The sequence below is a fragment of the Mugil cephalus genome, chromosome 13 (assembly GCF_022458985.1).
Source record: "Mugil cephalus isolate CIBA_MC_2020 chromosome 13, CIBA_Mcephalus_1.1, whole genome shotgun sequence".
Taxonomy (NCBI): Eukaryota; Metazoa; Chordata; class Actinopteri; order Mugiliformes; family Mugilidae; genus Mugil; species Mugil cephalus.
The window spans coordinates 23,296,965-23,316,341 of record NC_061782.1 but is presented as its reverse complement, the minus strand read 5'-3'; the positions used below and the strand labels follow the sequence as shown (position 1 = coordinate 23,316,341).

The 19,377-nt window shown below is 39.4% G+C and overlaps 2 protein-coding genes across 2 annotated transcripts; both read left to right on the top strand.

Moving 5' to 3' along the window:
- The first annotated feature begins 2,882 nt into the window (after window positions 1-2,882).
- plekha3 (pleckstrin homology domain containing, family A (phosphoinositide binding specific) member 3) lies at window positions 2,883-15,145 on the top strand. The gene is made up of 8 exons (XM_047603950.1): window positions 2,883-3,183; window positions 5,087-5,203; window positions 5,293-5,442; window positions 6,159-6,280; window positions 6,484-6,588; window positions 7,835-7,878; window positions 9,970-10,064; window positions 10,662-15,145. Exons 1-8 carry the CDS (start codon window positions 3,144-3,146, stop codon window positions 10,769-10,771), a joined length of 783 nt encoding a protein of 260 aa, XP_047459906.1. The 5' UTR covers window positions 2,883-3,143; the 3' UTR covers window positions 10,772-15,145.
- Window positions 15,146-15,264: 119 nt separating this feature from the next.
- On the top strand, window positions 15,265-18,715 carry LOC125019275 (WW domain-binding protein 11-like). The gene is made up of 4 exons (XM_047603949.1): window positions 15,265-15,431; window positions 15,828-15,896; window positions 15,978-16,054; window positions 17,803-18,715. Exons 2-4 carry the CDS (start codon window positions 15,872-15,874, stop codon window positions 18,685-18,687), a joined length of 987 nt encoding a protein of 328 aa, XP_047459905.1. The 5' UTR covers window positions 15,265-15,431; window positions 15,828-15,871; the 3' UTR covers window positions 18,688-18,715.
- Window positions 18,716-19,377: the final 662 nt, after the last annotated feature.

Genomic DNA, 19,377 nt, shown 5'->3' with positions numbered 1-19,377 from the left:
AGCAGGGGAAGAATCTGTCATCTCTGTTCCTACACGACAACTACTGCCGTTATTCAGAGCGACGACACCATCTGACTTGAGCCCGACGTCCGGTTTTCTTTACCAAAACAGGGTAAACGAAATATATGCAATCAAAAGATTTACACAATACACTGTTGTTGTTTTTGTGTCTTAGCCTTTGAGTTTCCTCAGATCAACTACTCTGTGTCGTGGGAAGAAGTACTCCTTCACCTACGGCCTGGGACTGAACCACTTCATCCCTGACAGGGTATGACACATGACACTATGTCAGTATGGAGGACCAACTCTGCAATAATTACAAATAAATAAGAAAATACCTACAGATACTGTATTTTCACTACATATCTGAATATTGCCGTGTCTCTGAAGGGCTTCCATCATAGAGGTCTGTCTCATTTCCCTCTCTCTAGTTTTTTTTTTTACTTTTTTAGAATTGATTACGGATTCAGTGTCATAAAAGTATTAATATTTCTTGTGAATCACACATAAAGTGGCTATATGACCATAATTGGATTTGGACAGCCATGTTACAGGGTGTTGCATCAGCCAACAGATTCTGAAGGACCCCAAAAGAGATGACAAGATCAGTAAATCTCTCTTAAAATGTTGATATTTTGACCTTTTCGCTCAGTAGTACGTGATGTATCACCATGATGTGTCTTTCTGGATTACGCTAATAACACATTTATAATTTGTTTACATTTTAAAATGACCTATTTCATGTGAAATATGACATTGATGTGTTGAAGATTAAGCTAATGTTTTACACAGTAGACCCAGTTAGTGCCCGATTATAAAGGAAAATTTGTTTTTTGTCCTCCCTGGGTAACGATATGTCCTTCCTAGATAACGAAGATATTCTGTTACCCAGGACATGTCCTCTGTTAGAGAGACTGGACATGTTAATCAATTCAGTAGCTGTAGCTTTTTAGACATTGATTTCATGTTGTATTGTTATTCTTTTTGGATTATTAATAGCAGCAACTGATTAATTAAATAATAAAAGAAGCAGTATTATGTATTTTTGAACTTTTATTGTTATCTTTTTCAATGAGAGTAACACGGGACATTATCATAGACATTGTGAACTTATTGCCCAAAAATGAGCATAGCTTTTGATGTTTAAAGCTCAGTTTTGTTCTTGCAGATGCCACTGTCTAATAAAGAAAGGCAGAGACTTTTCATTGCCAGGAAGAACGCTGACCCACAAGCTAGGGCTGAGTATGTCGAGAAAAAGAGAGCAAGGTATTGTGATTTAGTAATGATGTGATTATGCAGATCAGTTAAAAAGGATTAAGAAATATGTTTACACTTGTTTGTAAAAGGCTTAGATGTGTTAGTTAAGCAATATGATAGCTTATGCTAGGGCATATTTCTTCTGGAGCAATTGGCATCAAGGTAATTGATCAAACCATATGTCATTTGTTTTGTTTCTCGCTACTACAAACAAAAATCTAAATCTGAGAAAAGGAAAGACTGAGACGGATTAATCAATTAATGGAAGACACATCAGAATCTATCAACGAATCTGCTCTTGAAGATCCTCAACCTGAGCCTCTTGACTTGGTCACACATAGTGACTTAAGACCTTTTAATGCCAACAATGATAAACATTTTAATTAATTTTCAAATCAATTTATGTTACCCAGGATTTTTCATGGGAGAAATCATATGATTCACTAAAAATTGTTCATTGCATCCTTAAAATAAATTCCTATTATTGAGTGGTATACAGAACACTCTAATAAAGATAGAAAGTAACTTCATGAGCATTTTTAGCCAGTTTGATTTTTTTTTTTCACTTTTATAATCCCTATTCGTCTTTGACCCATGAACAAATGAATGTGGTGAACAGCAGCAAACACTCGCCTTTACTGCATTGACAGAAAGTCTTCTATTTCATAATCAAAATGACTTCTGTAAACTTCTGACATCGTTGTCACATTGTGTTGTAGAGGTTTTAAATAACTTCATATAAATAAAAGTTCAACTTTTATGGATTTGTAAACTTTTTGAAAGTCTAATTAATTCTTCTACACGTGAAGACCACACGGTTGGATGTTTGTGTTTGACTCATATATGTAGTGAATACTTTGAATGAATTTAACCAAATGTATTGATTTATTTAGGCCAAATGGAAATGATAACTATTGATATGTACCTGTATAACTATTAATATATATGATTCCAGTTACTAATTTCTTAAAATGCAGTGGTTAAGTTCATGTTCACAATAGACCTACCGCCTACGTTATGTAGCTTGTGTAAGGTTTAGCTACACAAGAATCATGTTTTCACACTGTTGTGTGGGAATTTTTCTATACAAACTTTCTATATAAACTATACTTAATGTATGAAAAATAAAAGAAATAAAAAATATACATGTCAGAATCAAATTAGCTAAAATGTTCAATTAAGCTATAAGTTATTATTATTATTATTATTATTATTATTATGATTATTATTATTATTATTATTATTGTTATTATTATTATTATAGTATGTATGTTGCACTAGAATGGATGGTGATGAATTTCACTGCAGAAATGCAGCTTATTCATTTACCTTTTAAGCAAATAGGTGACTTCATCAGTTATAGATGAAGTGAAATGTTGTGGATGTTTGGCGTTAACATTTGAAGAATAACCATATGTTGTGAATGTTGTTGTTTAATTAACAGAACTGCAACTCTTAAACAAGTATAGTAAGGTAAAAACAAAAATAAACGTACCCAAAGTAAACTAAATATATCAAATTATCATCTGAAAATATCTTATAATGGAAATACTTCTGGCTTAAATTCGCCTTCTTAAATGTTTCCTGTGGGCTTCCGTAGTTGGTTTGTTGACATTTCTCTCCAATCAGCTGACTGCCAACAAGTGGAGTTTATAACCAGCTCAGCACAAACTGATCCTCATCAGGATTTTATCCTGCCGTCACTGTTTTCACAAACCACACAAATAGTTCACACATTTCTGAGAAACCTAGCAGCTCATCTTCTAGCTCGACGCCATTTGAGAGAAGACGTTAACCTACCGCGGCTGTCTTCAGCTAGCCTGCCTAGCCTAGCCACAGCCACAGCGAGCACATCCTGTCTGCACTACTCGATGTAAAGTGAAGCCATGGAGGGGGTTTTGTACAAATGGACGAATTACATGACAGGTAAGGCTATCTCTCTCTCTTTTTTTAATTGGACGACAATTGAATAGAAAGCTCATAACTTAGCTCGTCAAACTCTTTCAACTATCCAATTAGCCGTTAGCTAACGCTCTGATAAAGGTGCAACATGACATTGTTGTGTCGTTGCTGTCTTCACTGACGACTTAACCTGCTAATACATTCTTGTATATATTATCATTATTTTCTACTCAAAAATGATCCTCCCGTGCAGCCTTAGCAGCAGCAGCATCAATAACAATGACTCCAAATAGGAACATTAGCGTTTAATCTCGGTCTCGTCCAACATGTTTGAGTAGTTATTGCTCGGACGGAGTAGTGACAAATTCTGAAAAAAAAAAGAGTAAATTTAGTGGAGTAGATATATATCCGATACCTTTAAATTTTAATGCACTTCAAGTGCTAGCAAAAATAAATAAAGAAATATCTATGGTATCTCTAAGTAAATAAACAGTTAATCAAAAGGAAATAAATGTAATGTACTGAGTTGAGTATATAACAGTTACATGAGTGAGTGTAAGTTGTTCACAGAACCACATTATCTACCAACAGAAGGGAGAACCTAACCACAGTAACAAGGACTGAAGTGGCATTTGACCTTAATGGCAGCAGAGCATGGCTATAAATAAATACTAAATATACTTTAGTTGTTACATTTCTCTACGCCCTGTGGTCGGTCTCTTCTACAAAAGGGCTGTTATAGAGAAGCAAAAGTCAAACAGAATTAGAAACGGTTTCTGCCTGCAGGCTGTCACACTGACACATTGAAGTGTTGCTCTTCCACTATTTTAGTCTCATTTTACATCATTTACATCATCTCTTGATTTTATATAGTCTGCCCTTTGTTTTTATTGGCTGCATATCTGTCACGTGTTTTAAATGTAGCACTCTTAGTTTCTTCTTGTGCAATGACAATAGCGGTTTATTGTCATTCTATGTTGTATTATATTTTAAACAATTCTTTTTTTCTTCTGGCGTTCTACTAACCTGGAAGTCAGCCCAACAAACTGAATGCCACAGATCTTGATCTTCAAAGTGGAAAAAATAAAAAGCATTTTTCGAAATTTCAGGATTTCTCATTCACTGATGATTGTTAAGCATTAAACGAAAACCTGTTACATGTACATTGGGTTTCTTTGTCATTAAGCATCAATTTCAACCCATAAATAAACACCTGGCAAGGCTTAGGACACACATAGAGGAGTGTAAACATGAAACTTACACCAAAATTAAGATATTCACGACTGAAAAAGTATTTGAAAAGTAATAGAAGCTTTACGTAATTTGTAAACTCGTTGCTCTGGTATCAAGGAGTCGGGACAATGGTTTTTACACTCAGGGCTTAAGAGCTGATCCTATTAAATGTGCTCTGGACGTGTAAGGAGGTCACGCAAAGTTTAGCCTTCACCTTCAACTCACCACAATCATGGCCATGTGTTTATGAAGGGATTGTGTGGTCTGTATTTCTGTTATGGGGCAGTGAAACATCTCCAAGATGATAACTATTGATATATATGATTAATTAATGATTGGTTAAGTTCACGTTTAAAATAGGCCTACCGCCTACGTTATGTAGCCTGTGTAAGGTTTAGCTACACAAGAATCAACAGTTTCCATGTTATGGGGCAGTGAAACATCTCCAAGAAACCTCAAGCAGTCCACTTGTCTTTGCTCCATGTTGTTCTTTGGATATACTAGAACCTTCTAAGATGTTACAACCATGATGATTATCAGGTACAATCAGAGTTAAATCAGATTTATGGCCATGCATTGTTTCTACGCACCAGGGTATAAAAATAGGTAATATTATTTCTACACAGCCCCTGCTGCTCCTTCTTTCGTGCCTTCTTGTCTTTCAATTTTCAACATGCATTTTTTTTGCTTTTAGGCTGGCAGCCGCGCTGGTTCGTCTTAGAGAATGGAGTCATCTCCTATTATGACAGCGAGGACGACGTTGGCAAAGGAAGCAAAGGCTCCATCAAGATGTCTGTGTGTGACATTAAAGGTTAGACCCCTGTGCACCTCCCATGTCCCCCCAGGACACTCTAAAGGAAAGCACATCACTCATACGCTGCTCACACTTTATGTTTTCAGTCCATCCGACGGATGTGACCCGTCTGGAGTTGATAATCCCCGGCGAGCAGCATTTCTACGTGCGTGCCGTGAACGCCGCAGAGAGACAGAGGTGGCTGGTAGCTTTAGGGTCATCTAAAGCAGGAACACTGGAGAGCCACAAACACAGAGGTAGTGCGTCTGTTTGTCTGTCTGCTGGGTATATTATTATGTTTTTATTCACTAGATACCATAGATCACGCGCCCATTAACGCAAATGTCTATGTGAGAATGAAGTGAAGTGAGAACATGGAAACTCTGTGATGCTAACTTCTGCTTAAGGTTGATAACACCCACTTTATGGAAAGTTAATAAAAAACTATCTGGTTTAGTTCTATAGGTCTATATGTGCAGAAACACTTTGCTTACAACTTGTAAATGAACGAGAAGCAGCGTTGTCATAGTATCCATTTGCATCTCCGTTATCACTGGCATTAGCATCTGCTCTAAAGTCTCTGTAGAGTTATATTGTTAGAGTAAATTCACTCTGATGGCTCAGATACAATGGGGATGTTTTCAGTTGTAGTTGGCATTAAACTTCTTAGATTACTGGTTGTATTACTGCCCTCAACAGGATAAAATTATTAACAACCTCCATCATCTCTCAAGGGTCTGGGTCTCTGTTTAATGAATTTCCTCGGTTTTGAGGAAATTCAAATGCTGACTGGTTGAAAGGTTGCACAAACAAAACAGACACAGACCATTTTTGCATATCAAAAGTAAATTTACCTCACTAGAAAGACATTCTTTGTCCCCTTGATGTGATGTGAATGTCAGCTTCAGTGTAATAGTTACAGTTGGGCACATCTTGAAGGACTCATCATTTTTCCTCGTGTTTCCGTTTCCAGGTCCAGACTGTCTGAAGACAAAGATGTCTGAACTCCGTCTGTACTGTGACCTCCTTGTCCAGCAGGTCCAAACCATCCAGTCACAGCACACTGCTGACCCTGAGACCCCGCCCACTTCTGAGGTGAGAAACACGCTCTGGTCTCAGACTTAACTTGTTGGAGACTGTAAGTTAGAGACATACTCCAGCAGGGTTTGGCAGATTAATGTCATGTGCCTCTGTTAAAGAAGCGAGGACCATTACATTTACTGTTAAAATCAGTTTACCATCTGCCCGCTAGTGTAAATGGTGCAGCTACAGATGATGATTAATGTCTCTCTCTGTAGGCCTCCCTCCTCAGTGCCACCTGTGCGACGTTCATAAAGACTCTAGAGGAGTGTATGAGCCTGGCTAACCAAAGCTTGACCCCTGACCTCCGACCTCCTGAAAGGGTAATTTCACCTTCTTTATTTTAGACATAAAAATAGTCCAGCTCTAAAGCTGTAGGGCCTGACAGTGTCATTCATTTATTTTCTGGTTCCTTCTTTCCTGTAATATAAATTGGTTTAAAAAGGTTTTTTGATTTTAAATTAATCTTTATTTGAAGGATTCAATATTGATTTATAAAATCTCCAGATTAATGTGCTATAAGGTGCTATAGATCAATGTTATTTTTACTATTATTGATACTAATTCATAAAAGATGAACAACTGGGATGACTTTTTGACTTTATAATCACCTGATCTGACACGGTGCACATCTTATCAGACTGACATATTACACACCCAGCTAGAACTAAAACCGGTGTGACGGCAAGTTTGACCTCTACACAAAATGAGCTTTATTTTTTACTATTCAAAGAAGGACTCTGAGACCTTAAAGTTTTACATGTAGAAATAGAAACCGAACAAGGGGAAATAACACTTTGTGTTTTCAAATCTGCGAAGCGGTTCCTCTTCTTTACATCATCTGCTATTTAATCATTTGTTTCATGCTTACTCAGTTATGTTTGTTCATTTTTTTCTTTCCTTAGCACTGTTCTAATTATATTACACTCCGCTTCCCATCAGCCCCCTGTTCCCTCCAGGCTGAAGGCAAACCCAGTCAAACGGTTTCAAAGCTGGTGTAATTAATAACATTTCAATTTATTTGATCAATTAGACTTGTGTTTGCTCTGTGTTGTCTGCTGTGAAAAAATCAAACAATGCCAAAATTAGTTAGAAGATAGAAATTAGTACACTGGACATTTTAATATACGACTTCAAAGAAAACTAAAGGAGCACTTTATAGCATCACGTTAATCAAACTTTTGAACACTGAACACCAGAATTGTCAGATCTGCCACCGGCTCCCTGTTCAGATTCAGATTCACCCTGAGCACATGTGACAGATGTGAAAAGTTTTGCTTCCTGTATCATCCAGTGTAACTGGTTTGGTGGTGGTTCAGTGATGGTGTCACTGCTGTTTGTTATCAAGATAAAATCCTCGGGCCTGTTGTCAGATCCTAATTAATGGGCATGAAAATGCTCATTAATTCCTAACACATTACCCATTTTTTCCCATTGACGTAAAGTTATTATTTTGAAGGAACAAATGTCATGTAGTTTTATTGAGTTTTTTTCAACTGAAGTAAAAAAAACAACTATACATTCAGAATGTCCAAGAACTTGACATGAATGTTTTCTCCTTCTGCACAGATGAAGAGGTCGATCAGTCATCCAGGAACATACAGCTTTGACAGGTGAGTTAGTGATTTATTGCAAACATGCAATTGATATGTATATTTGAGCAAATAAACAGAATTGATAATAAAAAAACAGTACAGCTGATACAATAAAAAAGTGTAAGAATCAAAGGGGAAGAAGTACAACTTAAGTAAAACTGAATTGATATAATGCACATCCTGTAGGAGGCAGCATTGCAGCATCTTCAATCTCAGAACTTTTCCATGTCTTGAATGAATTTTGTAACAGGCGTTAATTAATATAATTATATCTCATCAGTACATAGTTTTTTTCTTTTTGTGCAAAAATATCCTCCAATCCTTTACCTATGTTAATTGAGGCCTTCATAGTCTGGGAAATCAAGAGGAATTTTTTAGTTTCTATGTTTAGTGTGAAATGTCCTCTCCACCACAGTTTCTGTCTAGAGAAGGACAAATGAAGAATAGCTGCAAATTTAAAAGGAATCCACTCGAATAAACTCATTTAACTGTGTGAAAAACAGTTCGTGCTGCTTTTAGTTCATTTATTCTTTTAATAAAATACTACACTACTGTACTTTCTGTTGGACAGATGCAAATTACTGACTAAGATTTGATGTTACAAGGTCATATTTATTAGGATTTACACCAGCCTTGCCTGTATATTTTTATCTGTGTATATTTATGGGACTTAATGTAAACCCTTCAATGCAAAGAGTAACAACTTAGACTCTAATGTCTCATTATGGGGCTTAACATGCTTTTTGAATTACTGATTGCCTTCCACAGCAACATGGGAAAAGAATTCAGAGGGTACAAACATCTCCTAGTTCACATGATCCTGAAAAATGTTTTCAAGTAAATTCACTCTGTGAAAGCGCTAACAACACAGTCAGATAATTGGATTAATTTAATGTGAAATTATATCACTGTATTGATCCAGTGAAATGATAATAGTAGTTTAACTATAAAAAAAAGAAACCGTAGTAGCCTGATAACCTGAATGTAGAAACAAATACCTGCTAGAAGTCAAGTCAACATTCAACTGGAAAATATACTCAGCACCCAAAATATTAGGTCTGCTAGTGGAAACAAATGCACCATGATATAACAGTCCTGCACTAAATCCTCCATCATGTTTGTTCTAATGTTGATGTTGAAACAGCGTCAGTGGTGGTCATTCAGCTGGCTGATCATTTTGGAGGATGTAGTTTGTGCTGCTGTTAAACTGGATTTCTGTCATTTAGCTTAGCCCTTTGACAAAAAATGTCAATATTACATGTGCTGGTACAACACAGTACAATTCAGTACTACTACGAACCACAGCCACTCAATGAAATCATAGTTTCATTTTTAACATCTCGGATATTTTAAACCAGCTCTCAATACCATTAAGTAAGATTTCATGCAGGACTGTTACATAAAGGCTGTTACATACTCCCCAAGAAGCAAGAAGTTTGTTGTGAAGTTAACTGAGCCCTTCAGAGTCAGAAGTAGAAGTTTGTTCTCGCTTCTCGGCCTGCGAGAGCAGAATGACATCAAACTCCTCGTTTGGGGGTTCTCACAGCCTGTTCTCCACTTTTCACAAATTGGAAGTGGGCATGGTTAATGTGGAAAAGCAGAAATGCTAGCGGCCACTCTGTGAGCTCCCAAATACTAATATTCAACATGTGACCACCAATCTCTTCTGGGTACAGGTCATACTGTGTGTGGGTGCATGTTGAATGAATGGTGTGATCCGCCGACATCTGGAAATAATAAGAAAAAGGTCTCTCATCGCCCACCTGCCGCATCTCTCACAATGCTTAGCGCCTGTGACGTATGCTGCAGTGGCAGGACCCTATGGGGACTTCCCCCGAGTTCAGCACTTGAGTTTCTTGTGAAGTATAAATGAGCTAGCCAAAACAAACTTTATTCTTGTTCTTCCTCACCTCGAGAGCGAGAACAAATTTCCTGCTTCCCTTGCGTGAGAGTATGTAACAAGCTTTAGAACGCATTCACAAGTGTACCTAATGAAGTGTCAAGTGAGCATACACCTTGACATAAAAGTCTACAGTGTCATGTGAGATGCTAACTGAGGTGAGAAAGTTTCCTGTTCTTTAAAGTCTTCTTCTTCCTCCTCCCCCTCAGGTCAGGTGTATTGAAGGAGTACATGAGTGGAGGTCAAAGGTCGACGCAGCGCAGAAACAGGACATGTTCAGACAGCTCCGTTTACGACACTGAACGTAAGACACAGGCCGTTTATCAAGAACAAACCTAGGTTCTCAACTAAATGCATTCTGCACCGAGTCCACACAAGTTCCTTCCTGATGCATCCTCGATAGATAGAGGGAGCTAGAGACATAAGTGGGAAATTCAGTATTCAGAACATGATTACACAGACAGTAGGAATCACATGTCACTAAAGGGCTAAATAAAGATGTATGAATATATCCAACATGGAAAAATATGGTGATATAAACTGTATAATCATTTAATATAGTGATAGAAAAATACAGGACAAAGGGGTATGAGAAGTATGTGACAGTGTAAAAATATGGACATGAGCTATGTTATGTGTGTATGTACATAAGAATGCTATATAGTACAGTATATGTATGAAACTATGTAGTGGCACAGTTTCATCTGAGGCTGCTACCTGGCTTTTCTCTCAGAAAAAAACAAAACATAAAACATTATGAAGTTGAGTTTTTCTGGTGCTTGTATATTTTCACATTATGGCACATTTACAAAGACCATTTGCCTCCTGAATTGGCACATCCTGAGTACTGAACCCTTATATTGCGACTCACCTGTGACAGCTGCCGTTGGTTGTGTTCCAGGTGTGCTGTCCAGCCTCAACGGCGACTCGTCCTCCATTCCCGAGGAGAGAGGAGGCAGCGCGAGCCCAAAGACCACGCCCACCGACACAGACACCGACCTGTCCATCTGAGGGACATCTAAACCGTCCATCTAAACCCTGGAACAAGAAACACACACCACAAGATCAATGTTACTGATGTCATCCCTCTAGGAACGTCAGCTAATTATTACAAACACGACTACTTGGGCTTCATTAAGTAACTGTAAGTGTTTAAGTTGCACAGTATACACTGGACAAAAGACAGCGACACAGTCCTAAGCTGGACTCTAATTTTAGACATGTGAGTGTAACATATTTGATGCTATAACCCTCCTGGGATTATGGTGGGGACGAGCATGGTGACTCTGGACTAAGATGATTGTATCAGGCAGCTCTCCGTGGCACAGTGGGAATCCCTGTTGGATAAATGAGATGCTTCAATTGAAGCTGGGAATATACACAGAACGTTCAGTCTCGCTGCAGTCTGAAGCCAAAACCTTTTCCCAGAAACCGTGACGCTTTTCCTCAAAAACTCCAAACCTTTCTCTGGAAACTCGCCGTGATTCTTGCGTGTTCTTCTTCCAGGCTGAAAGGCACAAAGAAGAACTCCGTCCCAGCCTCCTGCCAGGGCTTTGACGAGCCAGTAAGGAGGCCTGAAGCCAGTTTTAGTCTGTTACAGTATCCACACTCAGCGCAAGTTTGCACAAACTTAATTACATACATTAAAGCTGCCACCTTTCTGGATCCAGCTTATTCCACTCATCAAGCGCAGTGTTAGAAAACTGGAAGGTGGAGGACTTTACTTTGATCGGAAGCTCTTTCCTAGAGGAGGAAACATGAAGACAAGTTTCAAAGACTCAAAGATCAGATCAGACGAATGAAGTGACTGAATTAAAGATACTTGATGGTGAATGTAAGCTGAACATTTAAATTCAGAGTTTTCTCCAGTCGTCCACATCAGAGCAGCTCTTCTTTGTCATAATGTGAATGTGGGGAACCTTTGTAGAAACACCATCACATCTAGTCAGCTTCGTGAAGATGGTGACCCTGAGAACAGATGTTCATACTGACAGTCACATCGACGGATTGGACAAGTGTTATCTTGCTTTGTTTGTTTGTTTGTGTTGGTACAAACCACATGCTTTGGCTATTTGTGAAATGTTGTGCACAGCTTTCACACCTTTTATTTTGTTTCGATTCAGGAAGTAATCGACACAGTATTTTTAGAATGTATAAGGTTGGTGTTCACAATGCAATTGAGACAAAACTCTGATGCACCCTCAACGCGATGCTTTTGCAAACACGCAGGAAAATTGGATTTTATGAAATCAGGAAATAAATCTTTGGTAGTGAGCGTGAGCATAAAAAAGTGCACCCCTCTGATAGAGAAGACAAGGCGGAGGAGACGTATATGACCCATTCACCCCACGGGTTCTCTTCCACAGACGCTGTCAGGTAGTCGGGTCAACCTGTGGGTCACGTGTTCAAACTGACGATGAATTTAGACCAAGGAGCTCTTGCAAACTGAAACCACCCACTGAAACTGGTCTGATCTTGGTTTATTTGTCCCAGGACAGAGTGTGAACGCTGATGAACCAACCTGGTGGGGAGATTCTCCTGGTTGGAGAATATGATGAGAGATCATCCGAACGAGGTTTTAAAAAGGCAACTGGACTTGTAGAATTTCTTGAAGACGTTTCGCCACTCATCTAAGTAGCTTCTTCAGTTCTGACAGACTAGAGGGAAGCTGAGGTTTAAATAGGAAACTCTGTGGGTAAAACCCATCAGAAACTTGCTGGACTTGTTTCCGTCAGAACCAATCATTGCTACGTACATGGGGACCAGCACCTTTCAACTAGTGTGGGAGTATGAGAGGATCTCGAGGAAACTTGCAGACTACAGGAATCACCTTCGTCTCGCACCAGTTTCTGGTTCTTAAAGAAACAAGTCAAGATTCTGATGGGTTTTACCCACAGAGTTTCCTATTTAAACCTCAAATTCCCACCAGTCTCTCAGAAATAAAGAATTTGCTTGGATGAGGAGCGAAATGTCTTCAAGAAACTATAAAGTCCAGTTGCCTTTTTGAACGTGTTTTAGGTTATCATGACCTGGATAACTGAGAACCTTTTTCAGAGCTGCCACATGACAAAAAACAGTCTGAAGTTCTCAGGCATCCAGATCACAAGTGGCCAGCTTTAAGTACCTGTGTTCACTCCTGACATGAAAGTGCGTCTCCACGTCAGCACTCATGAGCTGATCCCAGTTGTGTGCTCTGTATGTACAAAGACACCGACAATATTTGGGGCACATACAGCTTTCTAACAGCTGCTGTCTGTAATGGATCTCTACCTACCTTTGCGCCAGAAACACAGCCATTTGTTGTTTGTGTGTCATGACTGTCATGAGATGACACTTATTTTGGAACAAGTGGTAAATTCGGTCTTGTTGAAAGCTGTGAACTGTGAAGTTATTATTTATTGATTGATCTGTTGTGTGTTTGAAGCAGTGGTCAGACGACTATAACGACTCCACTTGATCTCCTTTTACATCAGCAGTTAACCGTATTTGTAATGACAGAAATATAAAATGTACATTTCTATTCAGTTTCATTTTTTATTTAGTTAATAGCTACAAGGACAAAATATTTTAAAAGTCCCTCTCTTCTCTCTGTTCATTACTATGAACAGACATCACTTATAGTGCTTTTTCCTTTTCAGATGATCAATTAATAATGGTTGTGTTCATGTGTTTTTTTTTTCTGAATGAATGACACAGGACTCTGCCTTCAAAAGAGCACCCCCGTAGAGTAATTGGTCTTTAATTTGACCCAGCACTACTAAAGGAATGAGATCAAATGTATCCCAGACTTCCTCCACATTTTTGATTTTGCTTTTAATGCCAGGTGTGAACACAGGAACTTAAAGTGATCAGATTAAGGACAGATCTTAAAAAATTACAACAAAAAGCAGTTGGACACATTATAGGGTCCTTAACATCAGTTTGTGTGGTGAGACATCTTCCATCTGATGTGGATGACTGAAAACACTTAAGCTGACTGACATCTGCAAACTGAGCTCAGATTTTGTGGAATCCGGTTTCCAAATCCCGTGTGAAGTCTTCACACTGTAATGTAGTGACACACTTTACTATTTAAACACAGCCGGAAGGTCTCACCTGAACTCAAAGCAAACAAAAGGTCCACAGCGACTGACACGGACTTTTACGACTAGAGCTGATGAGTTGGCAGGATCCTGTTTTTCTCATTTACTGTAAACTATAAACGCATCCCAAAATGAAGGTCCCCTCCCTACACTCAGCTTCAGCCACTGATGCTATGCTACGCTTTCTTTAGCTTTAGCAACCTGCTGATTAGTTGTCCTGACACAGCTTCCTGAAAAGTTATTATTTTTAAATTAAATTCTAAATGCTGAATAGTGAATCAAAACAGTTCCACCAATAACCTTACAGTTCTCCTCCCTACACACACAGTTTGTAGATGTTGCACCGACACTAGTTTTAGCATTTTTTTTTAATTATTATTTTTTTTAATGGATTCTATTGAAATAGTCCTTTTTGGATAATGATGATTGTGACTCTTATTTAAAGGCCATTGTGGAGCTGCGGCAGCTTTAATTGTAACAGTACGTAACATACAAGCCTTCCTTCACTCATCCTTGTATTACTTCTACCAAACTTAACCAGTGTTTTCTTATCTATGAACACATTTTTCTTGACTTTCACGAAATTACTGTGAGGAAATGTTTTCTTATCGAGAGCTGCAGACAGTTTGAATTTCCCACACTTGTGGGCTTCACTTCCTGTTCCTGATTTATGTGCAACGGCATGGTTATTTTAAGGTTTCTGTGTTTCACGTTTGTTCGTATTCCCAATCTGACAATAAGCCTTTTTTTTTTAAATTTATTTATATTTTTAAACAAAACTAAAATGAATCTGAGGTGGAAGAAGACTTAAGTTTTTCCACAGCTTTTAAATGAGATTGTGATTTTAACATCCTTCATTTTCATGTAGTCTCAACAGCAGCTTAAAAGTTCATCTTGGGGAAACTGTTACGTGCTTTCCTTCAAGTTAGAAGACTGACAGCGCTCATGTGTCTGTCCGTCAAATAATCTGTGACTGGGGTTTGCCTTTGTCTTGGGGGGAATAAAAAGCATATAAGTTGTTAGTTATACAGTTTTGGAGGTGCTGGTAGCCTGATTTTGATGTTTCCCCCCGGTTCTGGTGTTTTTGCTGAGCTAACCATAGCTGCTCTTTAGCATACAGACTTACAGGGCATACAGAGAATGGTGTCAGACTTTGAAAAAGTGATTATAATTTTTATATTTTGCTGTTCATTATGGCCAAACCTGCAGATTTTCATGCCTTAAGTGTCTCTGCACAAAGTGACGTTCGTGGTTGTATCGGGTCAGCCTTTCATTGTCTAAATAAAGAAATATTTGAAGTGAATATTTATTGCATACTAAGTGTGAGTCTTTTATGGTCCTTAACACAATGGAGGTTATGAATGCAGTCATTCCAAGCAGCCGATAGGCTGTTTTCTTTTTCTTTTTTTTAGTTGGTGGTAGTTTGTCCAGGGGCCTGGAGGATGATCCTGTGGTATGTTTGCAGAGGGTGTGTTCCGACTTGTACCTTTGTTTTGCCTGGGTGTTGCCGAACGTTTACGGGAACAAATGCAGAGTCAGATACCCATAGCTGCATTCTGAACCTGAACGGGAAGGAGGAGGAAGAGTGGGTGAGCAGATTTTTACTCCGTTAAATCCCGTGAGAAATCAAATGTTGTATAGAAAATATTACGAATGTTACAAGTATTTCCCTAAACATTTCTGATTAAGCTTTAGAACAGAAAAGAAGCAAATCCTCTAATGTGGGAAGCTGGGAATTCAAGAGAAGAAGAAAGAAGTTAAATAACAGTGTTTTAAATGATAAGAATGTAAATGTAATCACAATGTCTTCGGATTAATCTGTGAATTCTGTTACATTCAGAGAAAATAGTTTTGCTGTAATCTATTATAACAACATACTAAAACAACTGTTGAGCCTTTCAAATGGCTCTGGACAAAATACTGTCACATAAACCACATTAGTCCAGATAACCTGAAGGATTAAATCTTCCTCGATGGCGTTTAAGGTCCTTGGAGGATGAGCAGTGGACAAAACTAAACAGCTGGAGAAATGAGTGAAGGATCCAGAAGTGACTGTGAGTTTGTGTGGACATGTTTGCTTCTCTAATCGCTTCTGTCACTCCATTATTTTAATTTATATTGTTTTGTCTGTCTAGATGCGTCTGGACATCTTCTGTCATACTCTGATAGATCCACCGAGAACCAAGATGCACACAGTCCAAAAACGTCAAAGGTATTTTTTTATTTTTTTATTTTGTGGTTGCTCTGTTAAAGAAATGTAATTTGTAAATAAAAATGACACAGCCAGGGCTGTTTCAAGACAGTCTGGGGGCCCAGGCAAGAGGCACCTTTGAGCCGCCCTTATTGACAGTGTTTTGTGTACACAACTATTTATCAACAAAACTGATATCATAATTTTAGAATACACCTCTCAAACAAGAGTCATCTCATCTCAAGAGTTTAAAGTTTCAAGCTGGTTCACAGTCTAACTAGTGTTAGCTGTTGTTCATTGAACACTGAACTTGTCTGATGCTTGGTGGGACTGTAGGACGGTGTCATTAACTATTTTTAATATAACACACATTCAGACTTACCACTGTCTGTTTTTCATCCTTCGTCCTATTTATGCATGTCCTGAAAGTCAGGTTCCCTTCATTTTGCTGGAGTAGGTGGGGCAACATCATGTAGACTCCCAACATGTCGTCATTGCAGCGTCCAACTGAATGTCAGCCCCTCTAGTCACTAGCAAGCAGCTGCTTCAAGAGGGCTCCATTAGAGGGGGTGCCCAACGCATTGTTGTTGCAGCTTCTATAGGGATTCCATATTTGTCATTGATATGGACTAGTATCAGCCGTCCATGTGGGCCCCCTTCCAGCTCAGGGCCCTAGGTAATTGCCTAGTTTGCCTGTCCGCTAGCAACGGCCCTGGACACGGCAAACTGATCAGGTAAAATACTTGAGATACTGCAGAATGTAAGAGGTTTCCTAGCTTGCAGAAGCAGCAGTGAAATGAATCCAGAACTGATAAATCTGTAGGGAAACACATTGGTACTGAAAAACTGAAAGTTCAACATCAATTTAATGTTCTCGTTTGGAGGCAGAAGTCGTTGTTGTATAAGTAGGTCCATAATGTAACAGGGTTATACTTACCACTGTCTCGTTTTTTCAATCCTCCTCTTGTTTTTCTCCTTAACTACGTTTACGTTTCCGGACAGTTATCCAACAGTATGACTAATGCCCACAGTCAGAGTGACGTTGTGACATTACATTAGGGCGGCAGTAACTCAGAAGGTCCAATAACCGAAAGGTTGGCAGTTCTGCCCTGTCCCTCTGTCTGTCCGTTGTGTCCTTGGGCAAGACACTTAACCCACCTTGCTCCCAGGCATGTGCTTCCTGGTGTATGATGCAAATTGGCAGCCACGTTTCCGTCAGCCTGCCCCAGGGCAGCTGTGACTACTAAGGTAGTTTACCACCACCAGGGTGTGACTGTGTGAGCATATGAATAACGCATATAATTGTAAGCGCTTTGAGCATCTAAAAATGGAAAAGCAATACATAAAACCAATGCATTATTATTATTATTATTATTATTATTATTATTATTATTATTATTATTATTATTACACTAAGTTTCAATGGTTTCGTTTTATTTTGGGGTTATATCAGTAGCTTTATCAAGGCTTGTGGATCTTATCTAGTTTTTTGGTCACATTCACACCTCCAGTCTGTAATTGTCGGTTATTGAACTAAACTGCAACTCTGCAGTGCTACTACTGCTTGTGGCCTTCATCAGCTCATAAGTAGTAATTCTGATTCTGATTGGTGGACAAAAGGAGACACTGTTCCTCTATAGGTGTTGGATGTAGCCTGACAGCCGCTGGAAATAAGCAACTGTTTGCTAAATAAAACAAGAGAGACATGTGGATGATTCATGAGATGACTGTTTACCTGTCTGACTGTCTCTACCTCCCTTTGTGTCCAGCCCAGATCAAGCCCTGACGTCCCCAGCCTGTCTCGCTGCGCTGCCTGCTACAACTCCGTGCCTCGATGGGGGGGCAATGGTGAGTCAAGCTCTTCAGCCGAAGACTCTGGACCAGAGATAGACTGTGAGTCTGAACCAGAGTCTAGCTCCAGCAGCAGCAGCAGCGGCGGCTCTGGTGATGCTTTAGCAGACACACCTGAGCAGCCTGAAGCAGAGAGGCAGACCCCTGAATGTGGACAGCCCAAATCTGGAGGACAAGATGGCGACGAGACGCAGGAGACAGTATTGAGCCAGGATGAGGGAAAAAGGAAGATTCGAAGAGCTCCGCTTGTCAAGTCGTCCTCCTTGCCAGCCTCGTTCACCCCTCACTCCACCCCTCTCTCTGTGCTGCCCTTCCGTCCTAGGGTCGTCTCCACCCTTCACCTGCAGGTGTTGCCTCAGACACAGGACGAGGAAACGTCATACACCATCCGGGAGTGCTTTGCGGAAAACACAAAGAGAGAAGAAGCAGAAGGAAGAGGACTAATCAACCATCCGCCGCCCTGGCCACCGTTTCAGTGGCAGCACTTGGGGTTACCGTGGCAACAGTGGTCACAGCCTACATTACATCCGTCACCCTTGTACCAGCAACCACCACATCGGCCGCCTTACCCACAAGAAGCACCACCTCAGCCCTTTTTCCCAGCCCAGGGTCAAATGTTAATGCCGCCCCCTCAGGCGCTTCCTGTCTTACATCCCCCGACGCTCCACACACCCCCAACACATCTGCACACACTCACTCAACATCCCTACTGGTACTGCAACCGTATGAACTTTTCTTACCCGCACTGGAATCACTACAGTAGAGCACAGCTACATAAGCACAATCGGCCGTTTAACATGTGAAACCTTGAATAAAGAGGGGTTAATATGACTGATGAAATGTTTCATTTCTGCTGTTGGACATTTTAACATGGAGGTCTATGGGAGCTGACCTGTTTTGAGGCTAGTTTCTAGTTGACCGTAGAGGAACTGCAGTTTTTGGAAAGTTATAATTCAATGTAATCACACGCAGAGTCATTTCCAGGCTAAAGAGTTGAACGCCAAAAATGCTCAATGACTTCCAATTAAACAAATGTCTGAGAAGGTTCTCAGTCATTCAGGTCATAACTCCACCGTTTCCCCAGTGAACAAAAACGGAGAAAGTTATGGGAGCAGAAGATTAAAAGGAAGAACTGGATGTCAACTGATTTCTCCCTATTATGTGAGGTAAATGTCAGTGATCTCTCTTTGACCTTTGTTAAGATTTTATATTGGAAAAGTAAAGTCACACCATCATTAATTTGAACCTTGATCTCAAAAAGACCCAACGGCGCTTTACAAATTAAGTTTGAAGTTAACCTAGCCTTATGCTAGCCTTAAGGCTTACAAAAATAGCAGCTACCATCTTATATACTGTGAAACCCATGTGTGCGTGTAATTTATGTCCACGTTGATAGACAAATTTAATTTACACATAACTTTGCCCCGGTAACTACTAAGTTGTTAATGCTAGCGTGCTAATGCTATAATGATAATACTAATGATAATACTAAA